Genomic DNA, 12,151 nt, shown 5'->3' on the forward strand with positions numbered 1-12,151 from the left:
GAAACAAAACTTCAACTTCAATAGTTAAATGTCTTCAAAAAATTAGGCATCGTGATTGAATGAGAATGGATAAGATGCTCAATATATCGTTGAAAGTATATACAGAAGCCATTTATATTACATACATCACACTAGATATACACTTTCAAGATGGAAAATTAAATAGCCAAAATAACCATTATCAGCTACAGTATTATAAGTTTTTTCTTCTTAACCGAATCTGTAACCTTCCTAAATTAAAATTTGATTACTATATAAGAAAGTTGTTCAAATATATCGTCACATAATTGCCATGTCACCACCGCATCATTATCTAGGTATACAGTAAATAAGTAAACGTCTTAAGATAACCTAATTTTATATTAATGAAATAAAAGAAGTTTAAGATAAAATTATGAAATAAACTTAATCAGTAACTATTATACAATATTTATATAGAAGAAACAAAAAAAGACTTTTAAATTATATTTTAATTTATTATTAAGCTCAATATTAAATTAAAATATGTTTTATCGTTGTTTTTTCACATCAACTTGATCGAATTTAAAGTAAATAACATCAATTAAAACCTTTATAAATGTTTTTGGGAGTGTATGATCAAAGTAGTTGAAAGTTGGAAGTTGTAATTTTTATTTTTATAAGGTGTTCGATACAAATAGTTAAAAACTTTTGAAATATATAAAATTACATAAAATGATATATGTATACAAACTAAAATTGAAATATAACGATGATAAAGTAATTATTCTAAATTATAATTATCAAAAGTTAAAAATCATCTAAACGTTAATGCCATGTATACCGTTAAACTTCTCATTTGGTAAAAAAAGTTTTTATACATATTAGTAAATGATAATTTTTGACAAATAAAATATATAAGGCTTTTTAGTTTTGTCAGAACCCATGATAAACATTTTTACATATTACAAGTGTTTCGTGGTTTTTTAAAAGATAAATATTATTATATGATATTAATTTTAAGTTATAAATTCATATAACAAATATTTATTATTTTATTAGATAAACATTAATAAATTATAAAATCTATTAATATGGTTATTTCCATGGTTGTCAAAATCGCGATCATGATCGTAGGATCGTACAATCCTATGATCATAGGTATGAAAAACGATTCGGATCGTAAAATGATCGTATTTTGGTAGGATCGTAAGATCGTAGGATCGAGATCCGATCCGATCCTACCTTCCCTTGATTTTTTTTACTATTTTATGTTTTTTGCCCTTTACCAATTTGTATTATATTATGATTAATATTTTGAATTTTTTTTATAATTTTTGAACGAAAAAATAAATATTTGAAATATTTTTCATGATTAAAAGTTATAAATTAAAATTATATTTTATTTTGAGGGATCTTAAGATCCCGATCCCGATCTTACAAACTCAAAAACGATCTTAGGTAGGATCCTGATGTTGACAACATTGGTTATTTTAAATAAACATATAAAATGCATTTATATATAATCATATAAGATAATTGATAAAAGTATGAATAATATTTATTAATTTTAAAGAATATTTAAATCAATTTATTAAAAATTAAAAGAGTTTTTAGTTGAAAAAACTTTTGGATTTAAAGCTCTTTAGTTGATCCAAAAACTAAAAACTTTGTGGAACCAAACTTTTTTTTTTTTTTCTTAAAAAAACTAAATACTTAATATATGCCACGTAATTAGGCAATATTAATGAAACTTTTACGAAAATAGACCAACTTTTTTCTTTTTTTAATGATATTTGTCCTTCCGTATTTGAATTAATAGTTAAGTATTTTGTTAAACAATATTCAATACAAAACATTGCATTTATTTTTAAAACAAAAGTATAATATATTTTTTTCCCATTTGGGGGGTTATAAAAGGACTTCCTATTCCCCTCTCAAATTAGGGCACCGCTTAAAAGGACGAAGAAAGTCCAAAATTGGGATTTTGTTTTCTCGGACTCATCACCCATAAATCAAATATAGTTAAACACCTCTTCTAGCATTAGATTCAAATCCGCCTTCTTCTCGTCTCTCTCGTACGTGTTGCTTTTCCTTCTCCAAAACTACACAAAGGGGGAAGTGCTGGAGCTCTCTGCATAAATACACTGTTCTTCTGCTACTCGACACTCGTATTCTCTCTGTAATTCGCTACTGGTTTCACCGAAGAGTTCTTTTCTCGATTTCTACATTTTAAATTTCTTGCAATCTTCATAGAAGAAGATGGAGGGAGGAGGAGCAACGCCGTATAATCCTCGCACAGTGGAGGAGGTTTTTAGGGATTTCAAAGGTCGTCGTGCCGGAATGATTAAAGCTCTTACTACCGGTGAGATTATGCTTTGTCTTTTTCTTCCACTCGGTTATCTACTTCGTTCACCGATTTTTCGTTTTAGTAATCTAAACTTCTCTACTTAATTTTGCAGATGTTGAAGAATTTTACCACCAGTGTGATCCAGGTTAGGGTTCTTTCTATCGCTATCCTTGCGCGTCACTTTACTTCGATTAAATCCTTTCTCCTGCATGTCAATTTCATGCACCGAGCTAAAAAAAAAAAAATTTTTAAAAATCCAGACGCTTAATCACATAAAAAAACATCACTCGTTGATTAATTGTCTGCATCTTATCCGTATTTGGTAATCTTTTGCACTTTGCATCGTCTACTGTTACATCATTACCTGTAACTGTAAATTAGGTCTAACCTTCATTATGTAATGGATTACGGCGATTTTATCTACAAGTTTGCTAAATTATATAATCCCGTGGTTTTATATTTTCCAATTATATGCAACGGAGGTTTGGTCTATGCCTCCATGGTTCAAAGACCCAGTTCTATGAAACTGTATATAATTTACTTATTTTAGGTCATGTTTGGGGATTTCTGTATCAAGATTGCTATCCTAAGGAGGCGTGTTCATGAATCATGTTACTCGAATCGGAAACACATTTGTATCCTAATGAATTGCCATCAACTACTTTGAGTAATGTTTACAGCATCTGTTTAAGAAGCATATATTAATGTTTACAAAAGCATTATCATATTAAAAGATTCATGCATATGCGTAAAATCTTCATTTTTGCGTTTTCACTTACCTTTTTTGTTATTGTTTTGTTTTGTTCTTTTGATGTGAAAAATTATTGTTTTGACTTTTTTTCTTGTTTACAGAAAAGGAGAATTTGTGTTTGTATGGTTTTCCTAGTGAGCAATGGGAGGTGAATTTGCCTGCTGAAGAGGTGCCACCAGAACTCCCAGAACCAGCATTGGGTATTAATTTTGCTAGAGATGGAATGCAAGAAAAGGACTGGTTATCTTTGGTTGCTGTTCATAGTGATGCTTGGTTGCTTTCTGTTGCCTTCTATTTTGGTGCCAGATTCGGATTTGATAAAGCTGATAGGTAAATCATAGTTATAGACAACCTACTTTACTTTCTTACTTTCTTCTTATCTTTTTATCCTTTCATCTTTGTATTTTTCTTCCGAATTCCGATACGTATGTGGCGCCCTTAATCTGTTGTGTATTTAAAATTTGATATAAATCCGTTAAATATTTTATTAGAAGTGATATAACACAATTATGGGAAATAATGTTTTGATCGTGTTATATAATCTTTGAAGTTTACAAATACTAGGTTTATCATCCATAAAAAGAAAGTGCGTTTTTTTTAATTATGGAAAACGGTGTTTTATCTAATCTTGGGATCTTGTAGCACTGAAAATCTTGGATAATGTTAGATTTATCATTTATGTCTCATTTGTTTATTTATTTTCAATGATGCAGGAAGCGGTTGTTCAACATGATAAATGATCTTCCAACAATATTTGAAATTGTAAGTGGCATCGCAAAGAAAGCCCAGAAGGAGAAAACTGCAGTCTCTAATCACAGCAGCACCAAATCCAAGTCAAACTCAAAAATGGTAAACAAATCATTACCTCATATTTTTCTTTGTATTTCTTATTAAGCAATTGTAAGTTCAATTTTCATTAGGAGATTAAGATTAATATAAGGAAATGAAAGTAGGTTGGTATTTATTGTATTGACTGTTTTGAATTTAGTCATTGCAGCGGGAGCCAGAGTCTCATGGGAAGTACCCAAAGCAACAGCCGATGGCAGCTGCACTGAAAGATGAAAATGAAGGGGGGATGAGAATGGGAATGGGAGTGGGAGTGGGAGTGGGAATGGGATTGGAGTTGGATGATGAAGATGAAGAGGATGAGGATGAGGATGAGGATGAGCATGGGGAGACATTGTGTGGAGCATGTGGAGAGAATTATGCATCGGATGAGTTTTGGATTTGCTGTGATATTTGTGAGAAGTGGTTTCATGGGAAGTGTGTCAAGATCACTCCAGCTAGAGCTGAACACATTAAGCAGTACAAGTGTCCATCTTGCAGCAACAAAAGAGCTCGCCCTTGATTACTATTACTATTACTATTACTTACTGTTTTTACTTTTTACTACTCTCTCCCTCTAACTCTGGTGTTGAAAATTGTTGGTGATGATGATGTTTTAGTGGACCTCAGTTGCTGTATAATTCAGTTCAGTAATCTCGTTTTCAAACCAATCAATGCCTGCCATCTGTATTGTCTGTTTTTAGGAATTTTTAATTGTTAGCATCTTTCTTTCTTTAAAATACGACTATGTTTACCTTGTTGTATGTAAACATGGGGGCATTCACATTGCAGGTTGACATGTCTTTTGCACAAAGGATCAACATGTTCCATCTTGTATTTGTATTTGGTGAGACAAAACTAAAAATTTCCATTTTATTGATATCAGGTGTAGTCTTAGTGTCAAGCGCGGTTTCGTTTTATTGTGTCTAACATTAAGAGAGAGTGATATGAAACATTTAACTTTTGAAATTATTATATGTATATTTTGTTAGAGTTAATGTATAAAAGACAACCAATATTATACAATTTGATGTTTTAGTCATTCAACTTATGATTATATTAAAGGTATGTTTGGGTTAGCTTTTTAGTACAAAAGTTATTTTTAAGAAAAATGCTAATATGCTTATGAAGTTGATTTTAAGAGATAAAATGGTTAAAAAGCTAAAAAAAATTAGGATTTTTCAGCTTTTTGAAAACTTTATTTTTTTCTACCTAAAAGGTTGTTTTAAAAATGTTTTTCAAATACACAAACACTTTTAGCTTATTAGCTTTTTGAAAAACTAAAAAGCTAATAAGCTATTTTAAAAAGTTCTATCAAACACCCACTAAAAAGACCGATAAACATTTCTAGGTTTCAATTACATTTCAACCAAGTAAACTAGCATCGAAATTTGATATCGATCACATATAGGTTCATTTAGATAGTGTTTGGTATACGGACCGGACATAATAGAATAATACAAGTGAACTGATTTTTATAAAGCGTCTGGTAAGATTAGCACAAAACAAAGAACAAAACGTGATGTCCAAATTAACATATTGTCCTAGAGTTCCATATTTTTTGTTAAAGATTTCTTTACCAAACAACAATTACAGCCGATAAATGTCACGTTATATTTCAACAAATTATATATATATATAATCAAAAGGGAATAAAAGTTACCCCCTCGTGTTCTTCAACATCACCAACAGATTCATGTCGAGATCTTCCAAGTTAGTGGGTGTTAGATAATTGGAAATAAAAAAAATTAAAAAAAAGGTAAAACTCTCATATCGTGCGAGTATTTAATAACTAGGAAAGTAGGAAGGAGAAGACATTGTATGTAATATATGCATGTTCTAAATAGAGGCATAACTTTGCTGTAAGTTTTTTTGAGCCGTGATGAGCCGTATCGTTTATAAAGTGTGACTTAAGGCGATAATTTTATATATATATATATATATATATATATATATATATATATATATATATATATAGGTTTACATTTTATGGAAAACAAAAAACCCTAAAAATCATAAAAATGCATAAAAAACTTTTTTTTTTTTTTTTTTGAAAAAATCGCACCTTTTACTACAAATTCGTTGATTTTTTTTTCAAAAAAATAAAAAAAATATATTTTTTTTCAGCAAATTTTTAAATAAATGTGATTTTTTCATATATAAAATCAAAAAAAATTGTGATCTCTAAGTATTTTTATGCATTTTTATGAATTTTAGGGTTTTTTAAGGGGACATTTTGTCAAAGTTTGACGATAAATACATGTCTTAGAATCGTGACAAACTTTTTAGAACCTTGTTAATATGTTTTCTTTTTGTCATTTTAATTTTTGTTCTATTTTGTTCAAAGCTTTTGAATGGAACTAAAATATAATGCATTCGTCTCATTGGTCAATATTTTATTTTGTCCCTCTTCCGACCATACTAAATATTTCTTCAAAGTTGTTTATCTTGTGTTTCAATTCTAAATATAATTAGGGATGAGAATTTGGAAAAGACCGAACTTGAACTAGTAAGCCTTAACAGATCAGGTCCAAGGCCAACTAATTTTTCCCAAACGGGTCGAGTCCATGATCCGGTCTAGTTCGGTGCAAATGTTCACCTCTAGTCGTAATAGATAAACTAATTTTCAGTATGACATCAACGAGTTGTACCGTATGCATATAATGTTGTATTAACCGAATAGAAACAAGAACCAAAAAATCCATGCCTAGATCTAGTAACCCTCAACACAGATCTGATCCAAAATCTACTAGTTTTTGACAAATCGTCCAAAAACCGATGTGTTCCAAATACTGATCCCTACATATTATGTCCATGTGATGCATTGGACGTTTCTATTTAATTTTTACTTTTATAATTTTAAAAATCATTATTATATTATTATTTCAGACTTTCCAGTTACAATTTAAATAAATAAAAATTCCATGTCGACGCAAGATACTCTAGGTTCATAGTTATCCACTTTAAATATTAAAAAAGTTTAATAAAGATTTATCCCACTTGTAATATACAAACTTTAAAAAAAAAAAAAAAAAACAGTTCCCAATTCCCGTTGACAGCTAGTCCCACTCCCACCCCCACCAAACTCATTTGTCAAGGTACAAAATTCCAAAATTTCTTCATCTTTTTTATGGATAATGTAATCTAATAGTTATCATAAATAAAAGAAAATAAAAGTATAAAACACAAGCAATCCCAATCTCAATCCCCCCAAAGGAGGTCCCTGACCCCTACCAACCAAGATACAATATTATTTCAGATTCCCATTTCCTAATCCATTATCTAATCCCAAAAATGAAAAAGATGTTAGAAAGTGGCACACTAGTTGGGATTTCAATTATGTAAATAGTGACATTGTATATATCACAATCTTATATGAACAAAATATGAAGAAACTCAAGTCTAATCCTGTAATCACATAAACATGCATAAAACTAAGAACAAATTATGAGCAGGATAGACAAAATGAAAACAAGATGGTGAAATTTCTAAGATCCAGAGAGGGTTTGGGTACCTTATAATTTTGTATTAATATTTCATCGTATCAAGTTTTCTTGATTCTTAGTGGAGAGACGTTTGAGAAGCTCGTAAGTTGTAATCATGGTGGTTGCAGACATAGACATGGAAGCCCATCGTGGACCTAATCCTCTATAAAAAGCCATCCACCCACCTTCTCTTACTAAATTCCTCACAGTTTGACCAATAGTTGGGACTTTCCTCCCATTGTTGTCGTCACTGCTATCAAGCACCTGCAATCTTGTCTTGATTGTATCCAAAGGCATTGTAACTAAAGCTGAAACACCACCTGCCATGGCTGCACTCACACCTTGAACTGCCATTACAGTTCTTGAATCAGGTGTAAATGCAACCACACCACCATTTTCGTTTTCGTTACACATATACGATCCAATTCCACCCCACACAAGCCTTTGAGCTACAGAGTATGAGGCCCACCAAACTGCATTTGAAGGTGCGTATGTCATTATCGATATGCCAAAACCTCTGTACAAACCTCTTGGCCCGTTGGTGTTGAGAATCTTTCGAAAAGCATCGATCCCGTTCATGTATTTGTTTGATTTCTGATCACAAGTGGAGATTTTCTGATTGCTGTAGTCGTTTCCTTGGACCATGAGTCTTTGACTCACCACATCAACCGGTGTCCAAACGAGTTGTGCCGCTAATGCTGCGCTGAGTCCGGCCATCGCGTTGGCAATGGCGGCGGCGGTAGGCTCAGGAAACCCTAGTTTGATAATATTCGTTCCGACGTTACTCTTGGTGAGTTCTAGTGCTGTCATGTATGTCGCTCGAGCTGGAATTGTTCCGATCAATGAAGTCCCGAAGCCTCTGTAGAGTCCTCGGAAACCTTCGTACCGGAGAATCGAGAACGCCGTCTTAAGACTTGATAAATGGGAGGAAGAAACTTGCTGCCGGGTTTTCAATACGACGACGGGGTAAAGTGTGGCGGAGACACATGAAAAAAGTCCGGCGCCGAGGAAGAAAAACTTTGATTTATCGAGCATTTCCCAATCGATTTCCGGCGGTGTATGCACGATTTGATCGGAATTAGATTCTTCCTCCGCCGTACTCAAATCCATTTTCGCCACTGTAGATGATTTTTCACAGACTCTAATACTATTCACAGGTCTAGCCACAAACAATTTCACATTAATCAACACCAAAACTCTTCTCGTAACACCACCGATTAATGAAGCACGTAAACCAAGCTAATTACCAAAAGTCGATAATCTAGAATCGTGAAATAGTGATCGATCTGATAATCGTATTATCAAATTCTGAAGAAACATCGAAATTGAAATTACGCCTGAATTCCTGATACAACGAGCTTTTAATTCTCCTTCGGAACCGGATTTCCAATAGAACGTCGAAGTTGATCTAACATGTCTAATACCAAAATAAAGTTGTCATCCAATAATCGTCTGTGGAACAAGTTGCAGTCATTATCGGTGCTCGCCGGCGAGGTATCAGATTAATCAATAGCCTTCTGTAGATCAAAGAATGAGTAATCAGAGAGAGATTGGAATTGGAAATCACAGAGAGCGGATGGTGGGGAGTGAGAGCTTTCATGCGAATTTGAGGGTGACCAAAATGAAGAAAAGCGGATAAAAACAGACAACCTGGAAGCTGACACGTGTCAGTTATCGGTAACAGAAAGTTTTGTCTCCTTCCTTTGACAATTTTGTTTTAGAAATAATCAGAAATTCACGGAGACTAGAAAATTTTTATTGTTTGGCTTGTATTTTTGGTAAGGGATAATGATTTAAAAGGTAATAAAGTTTTAAAAATGTATAAAAAATATAATTATTTTATTTTTAGTACTCAAAATACCATTAAAGTATATTTTTTCTACACAAAATACCAATGAAGTACACATGTGTTCAAATAATACCTTGTGAGTAACCTACAATAGCCGGTAAAATGGTATTTTGTGTACAAAAAAAAAACAATGGTTTTTTTTGTACATTTTTGAAACTTCATTACCTTTTAAAGTCATTTTTCCTTCTTTAAATGTAATGAAAATTTAGCTACTTTTTATAAAGAACCTTCCACTTCACTTCGGTCACTACTGTTGTTCATCGCCACCCTCCACCACCATGGCAAAACCCTTTTTCTTATTCTTCCTCCTAATCATCTGCCTACTTTCATCAACACCGGAATCTCACCGGCCACCTCCGTTTCTCGGCAAATCCCCACGGCTTCTCAAAACCCAAAAATTCTTGTTCAGCCGAAGTACACTTACGAGACACGATACTTTGATCAGACTCTTGATCATTTCAGTTTCAATGATCTTCCCAAGTTCCAACAACGTTATCTCATCAACTCCGATCACTGGGTGGGCCCACGCCCTAGTCGTTTGGGCCCCATCTTCCTTATTGCGGCAACGAAGGCGACATCGAATGGTTCGCTGCCAACACCGACTTCGTTTGGGAACTCGTCCCTCGTTTTGGTGCCATGGTCATCTTCCTCGAAGTAAAAGCCCTAATCACTCTACTCTACATTAATTTGTTCACTTGTAGACCTTTAATAATACAATTTTATCAAAAGCTGCGTGATTTGATCTAGCATCGATATTATGGTGAATCGATGCCATATGGAAGCCAGAAAGAGGCATACAAGAATGCTTCTACTTTAGCATATCTAACAGTCGAACAAACACTTGCTGATTACGCTCTTCTCATCACCGATTTGAAGAAAAATTTATCAGCCAAAGCATCACCTGTAATCTTGTTCGGCTGATCATACGGTGGAAGTAAGATCTTTTCCAACAATTTCAACAAAAATTAAACAAGCACTTGCTGATTACGCTCATCTCATCCCATTTACCTGAAGTACCTGGTTACCACAATGTTTTAGTTGAACACATGTGTATTTTGTTGGTATTCTGTGTACAAATAGTAACATTAAGGGTATTTTTTGTACTAAAAAAACAACAATGGTATTTTTTGTACTAAAAAAACAACAATGATATTTTTTGAACATTTGGAAACCGGATAACCTACAATAGCTGGTAAAATGGTATTTTGTGTACAAAAAAAAACAACAGTGGTCTTTTTTGTACACTTTTGAAACTTCGTTACCTTTTTAAATCATTATCCCTTTTGGTAATATACGACACAATAGTTATGAATTATTTGCACGGTTGCACCTGTGTTTTGAATGAATTATATGGTGTTTGATTTTATTGCAAACTAATTGTGAAACTCGTATAATATACGGGTTAATTAAAACAAAATGTTTAATATGAACGATTAAATATAAATTTTATTTGAATTTGAAATTGAAATAAATGAAAATTATGTGAAAAAAAAACATGCAAAAAATAAATTAATTAAAATTATGTGTTTAGTGTACTAACCGAGTTAATTATAACAAAATGTTAAACATAAAGGTTTAAACTGTAAACTTATTTGAAATTGAACTTAAATTTTAAAATTTAAAATTAATAGTCATTATGGTAGGTTTAATTTATAAAAACTAAATTAATGATAGATTGAAAATAAAAATTAAAGCAATGACAAGTGGAAAATAAATATATATCTCAAAATTATGACAAAATTATATGTGATTAATTTTATGAGAGAATGATATGTGGCAAAATCATTTTCATTTATTAGGGTAGATTGTATTAATTAAATTGTTCATGCCATGACTATATTATTATTCTATCTAAAACAGTTTATTACATTACTTATAGGTTCAAAATAAATGGTACGGTTTAATGAAATTTATTATTTTGATAAAGCAAATAAGATTTGAATTATCTATATAGAAACCATATATCACTGCATAACTACATTTTCATATTATAGAGTGGTCCGCATATAAAATGTCATTTTCGACATTTATGTCGTCCTGCCTACAACGTTCAAACCGTTTTTTTTTTTTTTTTTTTTTTTTTTTTTTTTTTTTTTTTTGCAAGGAGAGTAAATGGCATCGATGCAAGTAATTTAATGTTAATCCTCGTGAGTCGAGTACATATATCAATCTTTTTTTTTTGAACCGGCAATTATATTAGAACGGTGACCCTAGCAAGATGCTAGGGACCGGAAACTATATACAACTCATAGGTGATATACACCACTTATCCCAATCGACACTATCACCTCTATGCTTCCTATATTTCCGCCAAGTAAACACAATAGTTTTTATAGAATTTAGAATCTTCGTCGGTTTTGAAGTCACACCTTTGAATATCCAATCATTCCTCTCCCTCCACAGGCTCCACGGTGCTCCATATATGATACAAGCCAACATCTCCTTCTTCTTTGGGCAATGACCCCAAGTCCGAGCAAAATCTAAGACTTGGCTGGAAGGCCACACCAACTGAGCACCAAGTTTATCGTGTCTCTCGCCAAGGGACAAGATGTGAGGATGTGATTTGTCATTTCTACAGTGTTCGTACACATCCCGCACATTGTGGAAGGAACTGGGATGTTCCTTTTTTGTAGCTCTTCTGCCGATGGAATTCGTCCCTGTTTCGCACGCCATATAAAACTCACTACTTTTTTTGGGGCTGAGTTTAGCTACCAAAACTCTCCATCACTAATTGGATGTGGCGCCCTATCCAGCCGACTCCGAAGTTTAGCGACATTAAAGGTCCCATCCACCACGAAATCAGATCTCCATGACATTCCCCCATCATTTGGGTATAAGATATCCTTCGCCTCCATATTTAGTTTCCATAAGCCGTTCTTCACCCTATCGATGCCTGACCAGACCCCGCTCACTTTATGTTTTGAAAAACAGTA

At 32.7% G+C, this 12,151-nt stretch overlaps 2 protein-coding genes across 4 annotated transcripts; one reads left to right on the plus strand and one right to left on the minus strand.

Moving 5' to 3' along the window:
• Positions 1 to 1,802: 1,802 nt before the first annotated feature.
• LOC145042825 (uncharacterized) lies at positions 1,803 to 8,989 on the minus strand. 2 transcript variants are annotated; one of them, XM_078991313.1, is made up of 2 exons: positions 7,399 to 8,989; positions 1,803 to 2,513 (listed from the first exon to the last, which is right to left on the minus strand). In XM_078991313.1, exon 1 carries the CDS (start codon positions 8,477 to 8,479, stop codon positions 7,421 to 7,423), a length of 1,059 nt encoding a protein of 352 aa, XP_078847439.1. In that variant the 5' UTR covers positions 8,480 to 8,989; the 3' UTR covers positions 1,803 to 2,513; positions 7,399 to 7,420. The 2 variants fall into 2 exon arrangements, with proteins under 2 accessions (XP_078847439.1, XP_078847440.1); XM_078991314.1 differs by having other exon boundaries at positions 1,803 to 2,538.
• On the plus strand, positions 2,186 to 4,624 carry LOC145042826 (PHD finger protein ALFIN-LIKE 4-like). 2 transcript variants are annotated; one of them, XM_078991316.1, is made up of 5 exons: positions 2,186 to 2,323; positions 2,421 to 2,453; positions 3,161 to 3,389; positions 3,773 to 3,908; positions 4,057 to 4,624. In XM_078991316.1, exons 1-5 carry the CDS (start codon positions 2,221 to 2,223, stop codon positions 4,405 to 4,407), a joined length of 852 nt encoding a protein of 283 aa, XP_078847442.1. In that variant the 5' UTR covers positions 2,186 to 2,220; the 3' UTR covers positions 4,408 to 4,624. The 2 variants fall into 2 exon arrangements, with proteins under 2 accessions (XP_078847442.1, XP_078847441.1); XM_078991315.1 differs by having other exon boundaries at positions 4,048 to 4,555.
• Positions 8,990 to 12,151: the final 3,162 nt, after the last annotated feature.

The sequence above is a fragment of the Lactuca saligna genome, chromosome 4 (assembly GCF_052625555.1).
Source record: "Lactuca saligna cultivar CGN05327 chromosome 4, ASM5262555v1, whole genome shotgun sequence".
In the NCBI taxonomy this organism is placed as follows: domain Eukaryota; kingdom Viridiplantae; phylum Streptophyta; class Magnoliopsida; order Asterales; family Asteraceae; genus Lactuca; species Lactuca saligna.